The sequence below is a fragment of the Gigantopelta aegis genome, chromosome 9, assembly GCF_016097555.1.
Source record: "Gigantopelta aegis isolate Gae_Host chromosome 9, Gae_host_genome, whole genome shotgun sequence".
Taxonomy (NCBI): domain Eukaryota; kingdom Metazoa; phylum Mollusca; class Gastropoda; order Neomphalida; family Peltospiridae; genus Gigantopelta; species Gigantopelta aegis.
In genome coordinates, this window is record NC_054707.1 from 62,049,705 (window position 1) to 62,064,371 (window position 14,667).

Here is a 14,667-nt window from a genome sequence, read left to right on the forward strand (position 1 = left end):
ATTTTTTACAACCAACACACTCACATTTATAACCAATCACAGGACTTGTGGTGTTCACTTCTCTATCAAAAGTTGGGTGCACCTCGAACTTTGACCCAGCCAGAAGTTATTTGGTTTAGTACTACCAATAATGCCGACCTCACTAAAATTTTATTTTGCTAATATGCTACTTATTTAGATTTCACTAAACTTTAAGGTTGCCACTGTTTTGTTTTTGTTATTTATGATTTACAGTACATTTAAAAACTACAAGCTTTCACTAAACAATGATTGTATTGTCTTTCAGAGAAGGCTGCTCTCTGCCTGAAGTGTGGGATATCGAAGACCCAGCGAACCGTGGAAAGACTGCCGTCTGCATCATGTTGCGGGATAATCCTGAGCCACATTTTGATCGGGTCTTTCACAACAGGGATTATGACGTGCTCAAAATCTTGAAGTCATAATGCAAGTTTTGTTGATTCTGAACAAATGTTTTATTGTTTCTGGACAAAGTTTCTTATATTTTCTGAACAGTTCAAGTTAAATTTGAAATTAAAAAAACTTTTAATGTTGTTATAGATCTGAATTTTAATTGCATTTCCATGACATATTTTACAGACCAAATATATTTAGAATATCACATATTTTATTATATTCATGTCTAGATTTTTAAATACATTTATCACCAAATGTATTTTTCATTTGTTTGTAACATATTTGTGTTTTCACAGTTTATTTTGTTAATATTTGTCAAGCTTTACTGCCAAAACAGTCAGAAAAATTGTGAAGAGAAGAGTGTCAAAATAATATTAAAAAAAAAATTGTCTTCAATAGTAAATTTAAACCTATTTTTATTTTTTGCACATAATTTGGCCAATTTGAACCTTACTGGCACAATTAAACACACATATGAAGTTTACTCAAACAGCTTAGGCATTTTCAGTTTTATTTGTTGTTTATAAGCAGATTTTGGGAAGGGGTTGGTTCCATTTTATTTAAAGAAGAAATCGTGGAATAAATAAATTACATTTTGTGTAATTGTTATATAAAGAAAATATAGCTTATGGAATTGTTTACTGTTGATATTTTTTTTATCAATGAAACGTTTTATCACAAGGGAACTAGGAATTTTTTTTTTTAAACTACATTTTAATTTTTCATTAATAATCTTCAAAAATGTTTATCAGTGGGTTTATTATTCAGCAAAGAAATTTAGGGTTAGGTTGTAATCTTGTCTCCTGCTGTTAATGTTTAACTACAGTATAATGATACTCATTGCATAATTGTCATATTGAATTTAGAATCCTGATTTTCACCTACCATAAGTCTCTTCATAATATGTATGCAGTCAGAACTACTTAAGTTTTGTGTTTGGTAAACCTTACACTTAATTTGATGAACAAAGCATTTGATGATGTTATTCTTTTTATTGTCATCATCATTATTTGGAAAATTGTTTTTCCATATGTGGGAATTTCCCAAGAGCCAAAAACAAGTCTATTTTTTAACTGTCTCAATTTTGTTTTAATTTCATGTTGAATAGTCAAGTACTATTAAAAATATTGAAAATCCCATTGTGTCATACCACCACAGTAAACTGCTGTATAAATAATACATACTGTTAGTATTTTTTATTAACCAAAACATAAGTATTGCTGTAATATATACAGTGAAACCTCTCAAAATCAGATTCTTTGTAAACATGAATTCCTTCAAAATTGGATATTTTCATGATCCCTTTTTCAGATATCAGTACAGAACATAACCCCTTTAAACCACCCCTTAAAATCTGACTTTTTACTTGGTCCCATGGGTGTCCAGTTTAGAGAGGTTTCATTGTATTAATTTTAATGAAGATTGTATTTGATAAGCATGGAAGTCTTTCAGATAAAGCATATGGATTTTGGGTGCTTTTAAGAAATATTCAACTTTCTTTTTGTTAAGACTATGCAATTGTATGAATGGTCCAGATATTTGTTTGAAATGTGAAGCTTATTCTACAGTATGAGAAGGTTGTGTAAGATTTTGGAGAAAAACCCACTTGATTGATGTTTAGTGAATCAATATACATGCACTTGGGACAGTAATATGAATAGCAGATTCACGGATTTATTTCTAAAGTTTGTTTCTCGGTTTGTTAATATCGGTAAGAGAGAGAAAAGTTTCGAAAGACTGACATTTGAATAATTGCTCTTTGACTGTACTTATGTTAGTTTTGAAAATATGTAAATAAAATTGAAATATTGTACAGTAGTGAACATAATAATGTATTATGTAAAACACCATTAGCCATTAAGCCATTATAATATAATTTAGTTATTGATACTCATTGAGTTATTGATTTTGTCATTAATAGTATCTCTACGATGACCAGTATTGCAAATTATCAGCACTAATGCAATGTTTGCAATTGTTTTAAAATTTATGGTTTTCATTAATTATCACTATAATATTACAGTTTTCATCAATTATTACTATATTATAGTTTCCATAATTACTACATTAACTATATTTATAGTTCTGTTAGTTTATTACTGCATTCTGTAATCCATCATGAAAAATATCTCAATATATAAATATGCCAACAGCAGATATAGACTTTATTTTGTTACTGTATATTTTGCAATCATGGTAGAGTGTTTAAAGCTGTAATCTTCTCAATCCATTTGATAAAATATTGTTTCTTGATGCAAATTAAAAATACAGTGATAGACAATATGACAAGCAGGTCTCTCATTAAAATGTTTTGATACATTATCACATTAAACACTGGAGAAGACATCTCACATTTTGTGCAATACATTTTTATATGACTTTGATTAATAATTGTGTCTAAAAGATATTAAAGAATGGCATATCATGGTGGGGGATATTGTGGATAATCCTTTTTGCATGGTTAAGTATTAATAAATACATGCAAGATTACAGCTTTTATAGACTGAGTAGTGTTATCTTGCAACAATCTCACTTGCTTCACGAATGCTTTCTGCCTCAGTATAACAGCTTTGTTGTCTCAAATTTTATCTTGTGTTGATTTGTATTTGCATATTTTGTTCATTACCCATTTGTTTGTACATTTGTGTTACAGATATCACATATTGAAGTTATACATTTTGCATAGACATTAATTTTTAACTTGTTTGCTTTAGCTTTATTTTGCTTTATACCATAATCATTATACTATTAATTGAGTTAAATATGAATACTGTTCTTCCTACAAGCATATTCATTTGTTCTATATTCTTGACAAAGACATCAGTGTATTTGAGGTTTTGTTTTAACCACAGTATAGGGCTGTTGGGTGTGCAATTGATGATGGATTGGTTTACTTTGAACATGTTTACAGTAACTTTTTCAGATACACATTTTAGCTTTCTAATCTAAAAATGTACTTTCCTTACTACCGGTGTTCATTATTAGTGACAGAATTATTCTTTACATGAGTTAATTTCTATTACTTTTGTGTTGGAAAACATGAACTTAGAAGAAAATGTGTTATTGCATTCAAAATCATTCCTCAGGGACCGAAATAGTGGCCTGTTAAAAGCAGTCCATTTTTTGTCTCATTTTTCCAATGACTGAGTGGAGAAGGCATCAACTTGTGCATTTAGCTCTATGTTAAAGTTTTGCTTTTAGCTCCATTTCTCACAAGCTATAAGTGCTATATCAGTGAAACTTTGTATATAGTTACATATATGAATGTTCATCTCAGTTACATGTTTTAAAAACAAAAATTAAATTTAAATTAAAATTTTATTTTTATTTTTTAAATTTCATTTTGTTTTTAAGTTTAATTTAAAAAACAATATATATATATATATATATATATATACTGTAGGTCCTGAAATTAATGCGATCATAATATTATGCATTTATTTCTGTTTTGTATACTTGTCCCACGTTATTAAAACATAACCCGTCAAAAATAAAAATTAAGATTCTAATATATTTATAAAACAGAACTGGACAACAATTCATTGTAGGTGAGACAGACTAATTGTTGAATAGTCCAGCAAGTTATGTGTCACACGCTATTAAAACAAACAAAGGTTAAATTTCTAATACATTTAAAAAACAACTGGAGCACAATTCATCGTAGACGAGACAGACTAAGTGTCCAATAGTCCAGCCATGTATGATGATTGCAGGGTCTTTGGCCACCCTGTCAAAATCCGACATGATCCATCACACGTGAATGGGTTTTAACATGCTAATATTGCAGTTGATCTTTTCTTTGTCTTTACTGTTCAAGTTCCCTGCAACTGTGTTGACATACAGTTGTAATGATACATGTATGCTAATGTTTAGCCAGATTTAGGTTACTATACACATTATGTAAATGATTGCCGCAAAAATATGCTTTGAGTTGATCTCACCAAAAACATTAGGGACTAAACAGGTTAACTGATGTGTACACAGACATGTTAGTGAGTTGATCTCATTGAAGATGCCTTTAACTTGGATTTAACAAAAAAGTACACAGACGTGTGGTGTTAGGGAAGTTAATATTTCAAAGGGAGGCCACTCGTATTAATTTCAATTCACATTTTAGTCTGTCCACCGTTGCTCGCATTAATTTAGACATGCATAGAGAAGAACATCCAATACATTTATAGTAGGAAAGCCATTTAATTCTGCGGAATCCTTGTTTTGACCTAGCTGGTGAGAGAAATTCACCTGCTAACCCAACTCCCCCAGCAAATCACAGACTATTAATCAAGAGACATATCTAAATGCTGAATTATTTCATCTGCTATTTAAATTGTGATTCTATTGTGATTTTAATTCCATAATGCTCTAAAATACATCTTGGAGGTTCTAATTTGTTTACACACAATCCCAACCACCCACCCACCCTCACCCAGTGCTATCCTATTTCCAGCTAGCCATATTGTTTCTTAGCAGGACATATATCTTTTGGTCTGCTATTTGAAAAATAAAAATAAGAGCAATCCATATTTTACTTCCTATTTCGAATCCTCTTTATTTGTAAAAGACTAGTATATTGAATACTTTGTTATTTGCATACACTACACTACAAATATGAGTATCCATTGGTAATTCACATTGTATAATTTGCTGTTTTTTCCTTCCAAGTAAAATAAAAATATATGTACAAGATCAAAATTGAACATCATATCAGCAGTAATGCATCTTCAAATGGCCAATGAATGTCTTCCAATGAAGTTTTTGAAGTCTTTTTATGAATTCTGTAATAATATTTGTACCCTGATAAAACAATATCTGTGTCAAAGACTTGGGGTTTTGAAATCAGGATAGAAGTATTTGATAGATGGATGTCAAGTAGAGAATCATAAAGAATGTGTTTTTTTATCATATGAGGGAAATTGACTGATGGAAAATTGAAATATCGATGTCTACCACTGTCAATATCTATGCAGTTTTTTTAATATATTATTTTGATTAAGTTGGATTCGTATATATAGAGAACACATGAAGGTAACTAATGAAAATGAATGATATATTTTGCTTGTGTAATGTACATTATTTTTAAATAAGTACTTGTTATTGATGGTGTTGGAATGAAATTAATTGCATTTGTGTTTTGAAGTTTTTGCCATTTGTTTGTTTTAGATAATAGTATTGTTGCATTGTTCTACAGTGTGTACTTTCACAAATGCTTGAAGTTTTAAGATGTGGTGTTATTTGTTTGTAAAGTTCTACAACCAGAATTAATTATACATATCAGAATCTTTAACAATGAACATTTGGAACATTTTAGTAATCCTTCCAAAATATCTTTATAAAACATAATTAATAATAATAACCACTAAGACTGTTTGTAGTTACACCTTGAATACATGTAAATAGATAAGATTTGACTTTTCTAGTTTATGAAAGTACACTAAATAACCTGAAGTCCCAGTGGGTTTTTTCTGTGGAGTTTTTCTGCTTGGTTGTGTTGCCAGCTATGATATTTCTTAATTATAATTCAGTAGTTTTAAAGAATATGATATATTGATTTATTGTTATTTGTCATAGATATTATATTGTGTTATGATAGTTGAATAATTTAGACAAAGAGATTATTATTGGGTGTGGAGTATTTGTTTCCTCATAATGCCAAAGAAATATAGTCTCTTGGCCTCTTTTGAGTATGCAATATTGGTATATAATGTTGCATTGTTATATTTTTCAGTTTTAGATAATTCTTGACATGAAAAATAATATATAATTATATAGCATAATATTTACCAAATCACTTATTTTTGTTGGATAGATTTAAAAATATTCACATATGCATTATTAATTAGTTGGTGGTTAAAAACAAATCATCTCACTTTTTGAAATTGCATAGCAGGAAAATATGCAATTAGTATGTAAAATGTTCATTTTGATTCATGGCTTAATTTTAAAATGGTGCATGGTACAGAAATTAATGTCGGAAAATGCTATACTATTGAGAAGAAACTAATAATGTACTACCAAAGATGATTGACTGGCCCACTATCATTTTCTATCACACCTAGAAGTATTCTATGATAAAATGCATTTCCTTCTTCGAGAGTAGGTTTTTATGTCCCCTGACTGCAACCTTATGGACTATTCATTCTGGGACTCTATGAAAAAGATGACAGTGGTGGACTGTTCTTTTGGGGACTCTCAGAAAAAGTTGACTGTGGTGGACTATTACAAAGCTGACAGTGGTGGACTATTACAAAGCTGACAGTGATGGACTATTACAAAGCTGACAGTGGTGGAGTGGACTATTAGAAAGCTGACACTGATGGACTATTACAAAGCTGACGGTGGTGGACTATTAGAAAGCTGACAGTGGTGGACTATTACAAAGCTGATAGTGGTGGACTGTTCTTTCGGGGACTGTCTCAGAAAAAGCTGACAGTGGTGAATTGTTACAAAGCTGACAGTGGTGGACAGTTCTTTTGGGCACAATCTAATTAAAATTAGCTCCACTATTACATGTGGATCTAACAGCAGCCTGTTGGAGCTCATGTCCAGTTGACCTTTCATTCCACCAATCAAAACCTTACTTGCAAAATCATGCCAGTGATTTGAAAACATTCAGGATTATGCCGAGGGTATACGAAATGATTCGGGTGAATTACAAAGTATGCTGGAAACTAATTTCAATATAAAATTTCATATAAAATTTGTTTCAAGACAAAAAAAAAACACAAAAAAAACGTGATGGTATAGACAAAAAATCTGTTTATACTAGTATACAATCCAGTTTATTACTGCACTTTTCCCCTGTTTTTTCAATGTTGAAATGGACCAGCAAGTTCGCCTATTGCATAAATAGTCTCGACCGATATTTTTAGAATTTGTATGCTCCTGAATAACGTTATAAAAGGCGAAGTGTAATTGGTCGATATTTAAATTGTTATTTATAGATGAAATGTCACCTGGACATGGGAGTCCATGCAATGCTGTTAGATCTACTGGTGAAACAGTAGAGCTAATTTTAATCAGATTGTTTTGGGCACTTTCTGAAAAAGCTGACTGGTGGACTACATGTATTACAAAGCTGACCGTGGTGGACTGTTCTTTCGGGGAATGTCTCTGAAAAAGTTGACTCTGGTGAACTATTACAAAGCTGATAGTGGTGGACTGTTCTTTCGGGGGCTGTCTCTGAAAAAGCTGACAGTGGTGGACTATTACAAAGCTGACAGTGGTGGACTATTACAAAGCTGACAGTGATGGACTATTACAAAGCTGACAGTGGTAGACTGTTCTTTCTGGGACTGTCTCTGAAAAAGGTGACAGTGGTAGACTGTTCTATCTGGGACTGTCTCTGAAAAAGGTGACAGTGGTGAACTGTTCTTTCTGAGACTCTGAAAAAGCTAACAGTGGGCATGCGGACAAGTTCATGATAAAAATGCTTAAAAGGAAATCTCAGAATGCTGGGGGCACAAATAACATTTGAAGAAATAAAGATAATGGGTTGTGAGAGGAGAGAAAAGGGGTCCATCAATCACCTTTTTCAATGCGTACAGTATGATGTTTAGTAGGTTCTCATTGGTATGGCATGTTTTGACATTACATTTTACATTAGTGTAGCCAGGATTTTGTATTGAAGCGGCCCACCCATGCTGTCTATGAGTCTGTAAGGTCCCAGTTGTATGAGGGTGTGCTTGAAATAACACCCCCCCCCCCCACACACACACACACACACCACCACCACCAATTAAAATTATTCAAACTTAAATACTTTATTTAAATTGCATAAAACGAACACCTGTCTTATAGGTGTTGTTATAACAGCAAAATGAGCAAAGTATAGAGGCCTGTTCAAGTGGGTGGTTTCTTTTTCTTTCTTTTTTTTTTTTGTTGGGGGGGGGGGGGGTTGGGGAGAGGGGCATAAAATATGAGCTTGAGGAGATGAACACCAAAGACACAAAGACCACAATGAAGTGTATGGGGCCCATCTAAGACAATTTAATATATTGACCCTTTACACATCCTGGCACATTTGCTGTGGATTTTTTAAATAACATTTATTATTTTGATCTAAACAACAAAACAAATATAATTATGTCTCAATATAATATAAAAATTAAAGTGAATTTTCTAAAGTGTGGGGCATCCCACCCCACCCCCCTTAACCCTGACCCACTCACCATCACCCCATCCCTCCACCACCCAAAGATTCATCTGGCTCTGGTGGCTTTAATTATAAATGGTTTAAAAAACAAGAAGAGATGTGCGCTAATAACTTTTTAAAAGTAAGCCATGAAAAAAAAAACTTTTTAAAAGTAAGCCATAAAATTTTTTTTATATTCATTTTAAAAAAGTGAGATAGTTTTTTGTTTTTTGTTACACCTGATATAGATTTATAGTCTCTAGCTAATTTTTAATACCAAAAAGAAAACCAAAACGCCACCCCAAACCAACCACCACCAAACAGATTATGCAATATTATAGGTTTTTCAAATTCAGTTATATTAATGTACAGTGGTGCATTATGAATTGTATATTTTTAAGTTGGCTATTATCACAAGTATATACTGTACATGCATATATGCAACACATAATTTTCAAAATTCAACTATATATTGTATGGATCATATAAGTTTCTGCATTAATGGTCTTCTTTATGATTACTATTTGAGCATAAATGTATTACCAGTGCATGTGGAATTTAAGCCTTGAAGTGGTACTATACTAAATACAGCGCATATTGTTAGATCAATGTTTAAAAGTGGCCCACATTTTAAATACTGCCCTGCCTGTCACTGATGTAATACATTATAGGATGTGTTGTCAAAAAGTATTGTTTCATCAGGCCTGTAAATGTTTGTAATTTGATTTTAACTAGTATCAAGTACTTGTGTGCTTGAAACATTCATGGGATGCAAGTAATTTTAAGGATGATGTGTTGTAGAATTTTTATCTATGATATATAGTTTCAGTGGATTTGAATTAATTGCCGAAGTGCACCCAGTCAAATCTTTACTCAAAGCTGAGTTTGGTTTCAGAATTAGCAGGGCATACAAATTCTCCAAACTGATGTAACCTGATTCCCAGCTGCGTGATTTTAATTGATTGTATGGTAACAGAAAATGATGACTGCTGAACAGAAGACAGTCTATGCCAATGTCAGCGCTACATATATCTACGTGATTGTGTACCCAGATTCATTTATGTGAATTTATTTTGGTTAGAACAACTTTCTGTTACCAGTGATGAAAAGAAGAACAGGTACACTACTGTTTATAGCTATTGTTTATAAGTTCTGAAGTATGTATTACTGATGGCCAGTTTTAGTTTAAGAAATAAATTATTTGCATGAATCATAAGTTGTAACCAATGTGAACAGATTGGCTATTATTCTAAAATGTTCTCTTGGATGGATATAAATCTTACTTTCCAGCCCAAGTCCCGACTTAATTAGACTTCTTTTTTTTTTTATTCTTTTTTTTTAACGTCACACCGACTCGATAATTGGATGCAGTATAGTGGATTATTTGTACTTGCAAATGTGTACCATGTGTATTTTTGCTCTATTGATCATCTGTTCACTGTATGATTATTTTTTCTATTATCTATGAAAACATGGATGGTATTAAATATTGCTCACTGTTACTGTTAGATAATGGTAATGTTATATCACCTTTTGTTAAATAAAAAAAAAACTTTTCACAGTCATTCCTGGTAATTTATTTGGTGTAGTGTTTTAGTTAGGGTTGTTGCTGTTTTTTCTTTTTTTTTCTTTGTCATTTGATATCACGTTACACAATATCCAGGAACATATTATAAACAACTTAATAAATGAGGCTAGAAATTAAAATTAAAATGTGTACAAAAGATCAAATCTAAGTTGTATTTTCAACAAACTTGTACACGAGGGCAAGATTTGTTTTCCTATGTCCATAAGCAAGAGATAATGATTTTATTACTGTTTTGGTTTTTATGAGGTTGCATGTAATCTTTTTACAGAAACCTATATACCTTTTTAAAAGTCCAGGCTTTAGTAACACATGTTGTTGCCATGATGTTAGTCTTCAGACGTATGAGTCTTCAACGGGGCCTGTAAAAGGGATCCAATGATTCCAATAATTTACTAGTATTTAAAATCATAGAAAATCAGTTTATAATGCCCCAGACTGCATCCCGTATTGTAGGTTTTGATACTATAGTATATCAGTAATATTTAAATATATGCCTCCCTCATCTCTATTTAAAAACGATTGAATTGTCATCATTATGAGTCTTACCAAAAAAAAATTGTTGATGAATTGAACAGAAACGAAAAACAAAACAAAAAACACACCAAAAAAAAAAAAAAACCCTGTCGTGAGGTCTTAGGATATTTTAATTTGCAATAAGAATGAAGCTTAGTTTATTTTTTCTGTGTATATATGTATATGTGGGCCAAAAAAAGAACATAAGCAGTGTACATTTCCTATCACGTGATACTCGTAACTTTGCCTGTCTTTTTGATAGTAGGTCAGCTATTGTGCTACCTTACCTTTAAAATATGCCCTATTCTTGTTATTAAGATTTCAATTAGGAAATTTGAAGATACAATGTAGTTTATTTGGAATTAAATTTTACAATGTTGAAAGGAAATGGCAGCAGTAGTTTTATTGTGCAACATTTCCCGTAACTACATAGCTCTTCCATAGAAAACGTACGCATCAATAACTTATTTTATTAATATAAGCACTAAGCTGACTGACATATTCACGTTAGTACTTCAACATATATATTCATGTAACCAAAAATAAAACCAAGCTTGTTCCGTCAGTCTCGTAGACGGAATGACACGTGCTATACACTCTTAATCCAGGGATATTTTTGTATAATTATCTTCGATCAACGAACGAAAATTACATGACATCAAATTGCTTTTATTAGTTGAACATTATTTTAACTACAGGTGATGCCAGTAATTATTTGATTCAGCCCTGCGTCTAGTTCTTTTTTTCTTTTTTTTTAAATTGTAGTTGCAAGTTGTTTTGTTACATTCCAGTTATTTAAACCACAATATAAAATAGTTTGTTTTGTGGCACGGTGTTTGGTAAATTTGTTCATTAATACGTCGGCTGATTATCATTAAAACTGTATTTTTAACTGTCTTTCTTTCACTTTTATTATTAGTATTATTTTGGTTAGTCTAGGCTTGCTTCCAGACCCTCGTCTCATACACGTAATATGTGGTGGGTAATACTGCATGTCTGTAGCCCACAGCATGCGAATACAGTGATTATCGTTTACACACAGTAATTAAAAATAATCCTTAAAATCATCTTCTTTTCGTTCGCTTGTTGTCGAGGCCAGCATTGACTATGAACGACACTGTTCTCTGTAGATCAAACTATTATTCTATTCTTAGCCCACTTGGTGATTCTCATTCGTGATGTTATATTTATTCTTGACTAGTGTTTATCCTTTATATGTAGATCTTAAAACTATTATTCTTAAGTTGTGTTAAATAAATATAATGCTCAATTTGTATTTTGTTTTGTTTTTATTTATTTATATTTAAAATTTTAATTTTATTATTATTATTTTATTTTTAATATGGATGGATTCTTTAGGACTTCAAATTGTCTAGGTAATTGTTTAAAAGGTGTGGATAGGAGATACACAATCAAACTTCGTCTTAAGCGGCAACAGGGAGTAATAAAAGTGAACGTTGATTACAGGCTGCCACTTTTAGTATTTAAATTTATTTTATTTTTTTGTTTAGTCTATACTGCTAATTAATGAGTGCGTGATCAATTATTTATTATAAATCAACTTTCGACACGTCGCCTTCACAAATAATGAAATGTAACTTAATGTATTGGTGTGACTATTTGGAATTCATTCTCTCACAAGTTTGTTTTCGTTTCATTTAATTTCTTCTTCATGCGATGTATTATCATAGTAAGAGTCTACACATTTCAAGCGTACCCAGAGGCAATTAGACCCATTCCACTGGCACAATTTCTTAACTGATACACAATGCAGATAAACTGAATGGGTACTAGTAGCCGTGAAGATGTGAAGATTGCTTATTTGCTGTATCTAGACGCTGTTTAAAATAACCCTTTTATAGAACAGTAAACATTTACTTTGTTCGCTTGTCGCGTTAAGCAGGTAATTCAGCCGAAGAGAGAACTCCTCGCCAATGATTGGCATGCTGCCTCGCCCACTCCATTCACATCTGTTGATAATGTTCTGGGAATGGGATGCATTGCAATGGTCTTCTGGAGTCATGCTATCAGAACGAAGTCAGTTTTGAACCGTCTAAGTGAAAATTTTATTATTACGTAGTCTTTGCTAAATAATTTTTGAGAATTCGTGCAATTGAAAATCTGTTTCTGCTAGTAATATACAACATCGGTTTTCACGAACGAGGTCACTCCATGAATTAGCCAGTATGCCAAAACCTTGCAAAGGCCCTGGGTAAGGATTTTCGAAGCTATCATAGCACATGCCATAGTGACGTAATAGCGTACGATCCAGTAGGACATTACATTGATTAACGTACTACTAGTTGGCAACAGCAGTCCAGTGGTTTCTGCCACCTCGGTGGGCCTTAAAAGACACCTAACCCCATTTCTGAAGATTCTAAACCACGTTGCCTTCAACTTTATTACATAAATCAACTGTCTTGTGTCACGGCATGTATTTCTAACGATGTTGTATTCAAGAGTGGATACACTAACACAACTCTTAGCACGGCCAAGATCATGTTTGGTATTTACTGGATGGTGAAGGTTTAATACCATATCAAATCATTTTAAGAACATTGTCAATTAATACTTTATTAGTTGTTGCTTAACTTTTTGTGAGGAATATATTATAGTCATCACATTATTTTTTACCGTTTTATTAAATTAATATGCCAATAAATACACTTGTATATGCAACATCGTTGAATATGCATAGCAGCCCAAAAGCTTGTTTTTGCCCGAATTGAACGAAAATGTCAGAATCCGCATAACACCATTTCTTTATATTAGCATTACTATCAAATAGCTACATAGGGTTGCAAACGAATCATTGATTTTGAGGATATAATAAAAAGATATCAGGTTAGCACATTTTGCTGGAATATCTCTCATCTTTTTTGACCGAATTTGAGGTTTTGTGTGGGGCAGTTGCCGCCCTGTCGCGTACGCTTATGAGTAGCTATGCATTTAAGGTCATCGTATGGGATGGGTCCCTGATGACCATCAACCGATGTCATCTTAATTAATCTTAGCTCTGCTTTGAGAGGTTTATTTCATGTTGGACCCAATTGTCCGATTTTTTAATTTGATTTTTTAAAATATATACTGAACAAAATAAGAAACTTCCGCTAACTTTACTTGAACATAACTTGATGAAAACAAACCGGGGGAATAATTGTTATACATGCGTTTAAAGAGTGTTCCATGATGTATCCTTTGGTGCAAAAATCATGGCCATAGGTTAACAGAAACTGGGAGAAATTTTGACCAAGTGTGGTAGGGGTTAAAAAAAAACCCCACTTAATAACGGGTTTGACCACCTCTTGAATTGACCACTGCAGTGCATCGCAGGCGCATAGAATAGACTAAAGTGTTTATATCTGCCTGTAGAATATTGTTCCATTCCTGAATGAGCGCTTGACGAAGTTCGTTGACGTTAGCGGGTGGGTTGGGACGACGCCTCAATCGTCTGTCCAGACTATTCCAGACATGCTCGATGGGGTTGAGATCAGGACTTTTAGCAGGCCAGTCATCAATGAAATCAATGTTATTTGTCCTAAGAAAATTTACAGTGTCTCTAGCTGTATCAGAGGTGGCATTATCATGCTGAAAAATCGATATATTGGCGTTGTTATGGAACAGAGGAATGACGTGATGAGCGAGAATGTCATCGCGGTAACGTTGAGCATTTAAATTGCCATCAATGACGACTAGTGGTGAACGATAACCATGGGCAATGGCTGCCCAGACCATGACACAACCCCCACCCCCGAAACGATCTCGTTCAAGAACACAACAGTCAGCATAGTGTTCATATCTCATACGGTAGACGCGCACCCTGCCATCACCACGTCGTAAAGAAAATCTGAATTCATCCGAAAAAAGAACGGTATTCCAGCGTCGCCGTATCCAACGAGTGTGTACACGTGCCCAATTAAGAAGATTTAGACGATGACGTTGCGTTAAAACGCATTCGACGTAAGGACGTCGTGCATGTAAACCGTTCTCCCGCAGACGATTACGAACAGTTTGCCCACTG

At 32.9% G+C, this 14,667-nt stretch overlaps 1 protein-coding gene across 1 annotated transcript in view; it reads left to right on the forward strand.

Moving 5' to 3' along the window:
- Positions 1-5,958, forward strand: part of LOC121381684 (probable C-mannosyltransferase DPY19L1) — a 53,404-nt gene extending 47,446 nt beyond the window's left edge. The window contains exon 22 of the mRNA XM_041511027.1: positions 287-5,958. Within this exon, the coding sequence (XP_041366961.1) occupies positions 287-443 (157 nt within the window). The 3' untranslated portion in view covers positions 444-5,958. The remainder of the gene's footprint in view (positions 1-286) is intronic.
- The last annotated feature ends 8,709 nt before the right edge of the window (positions 5,959-14,667 follow it).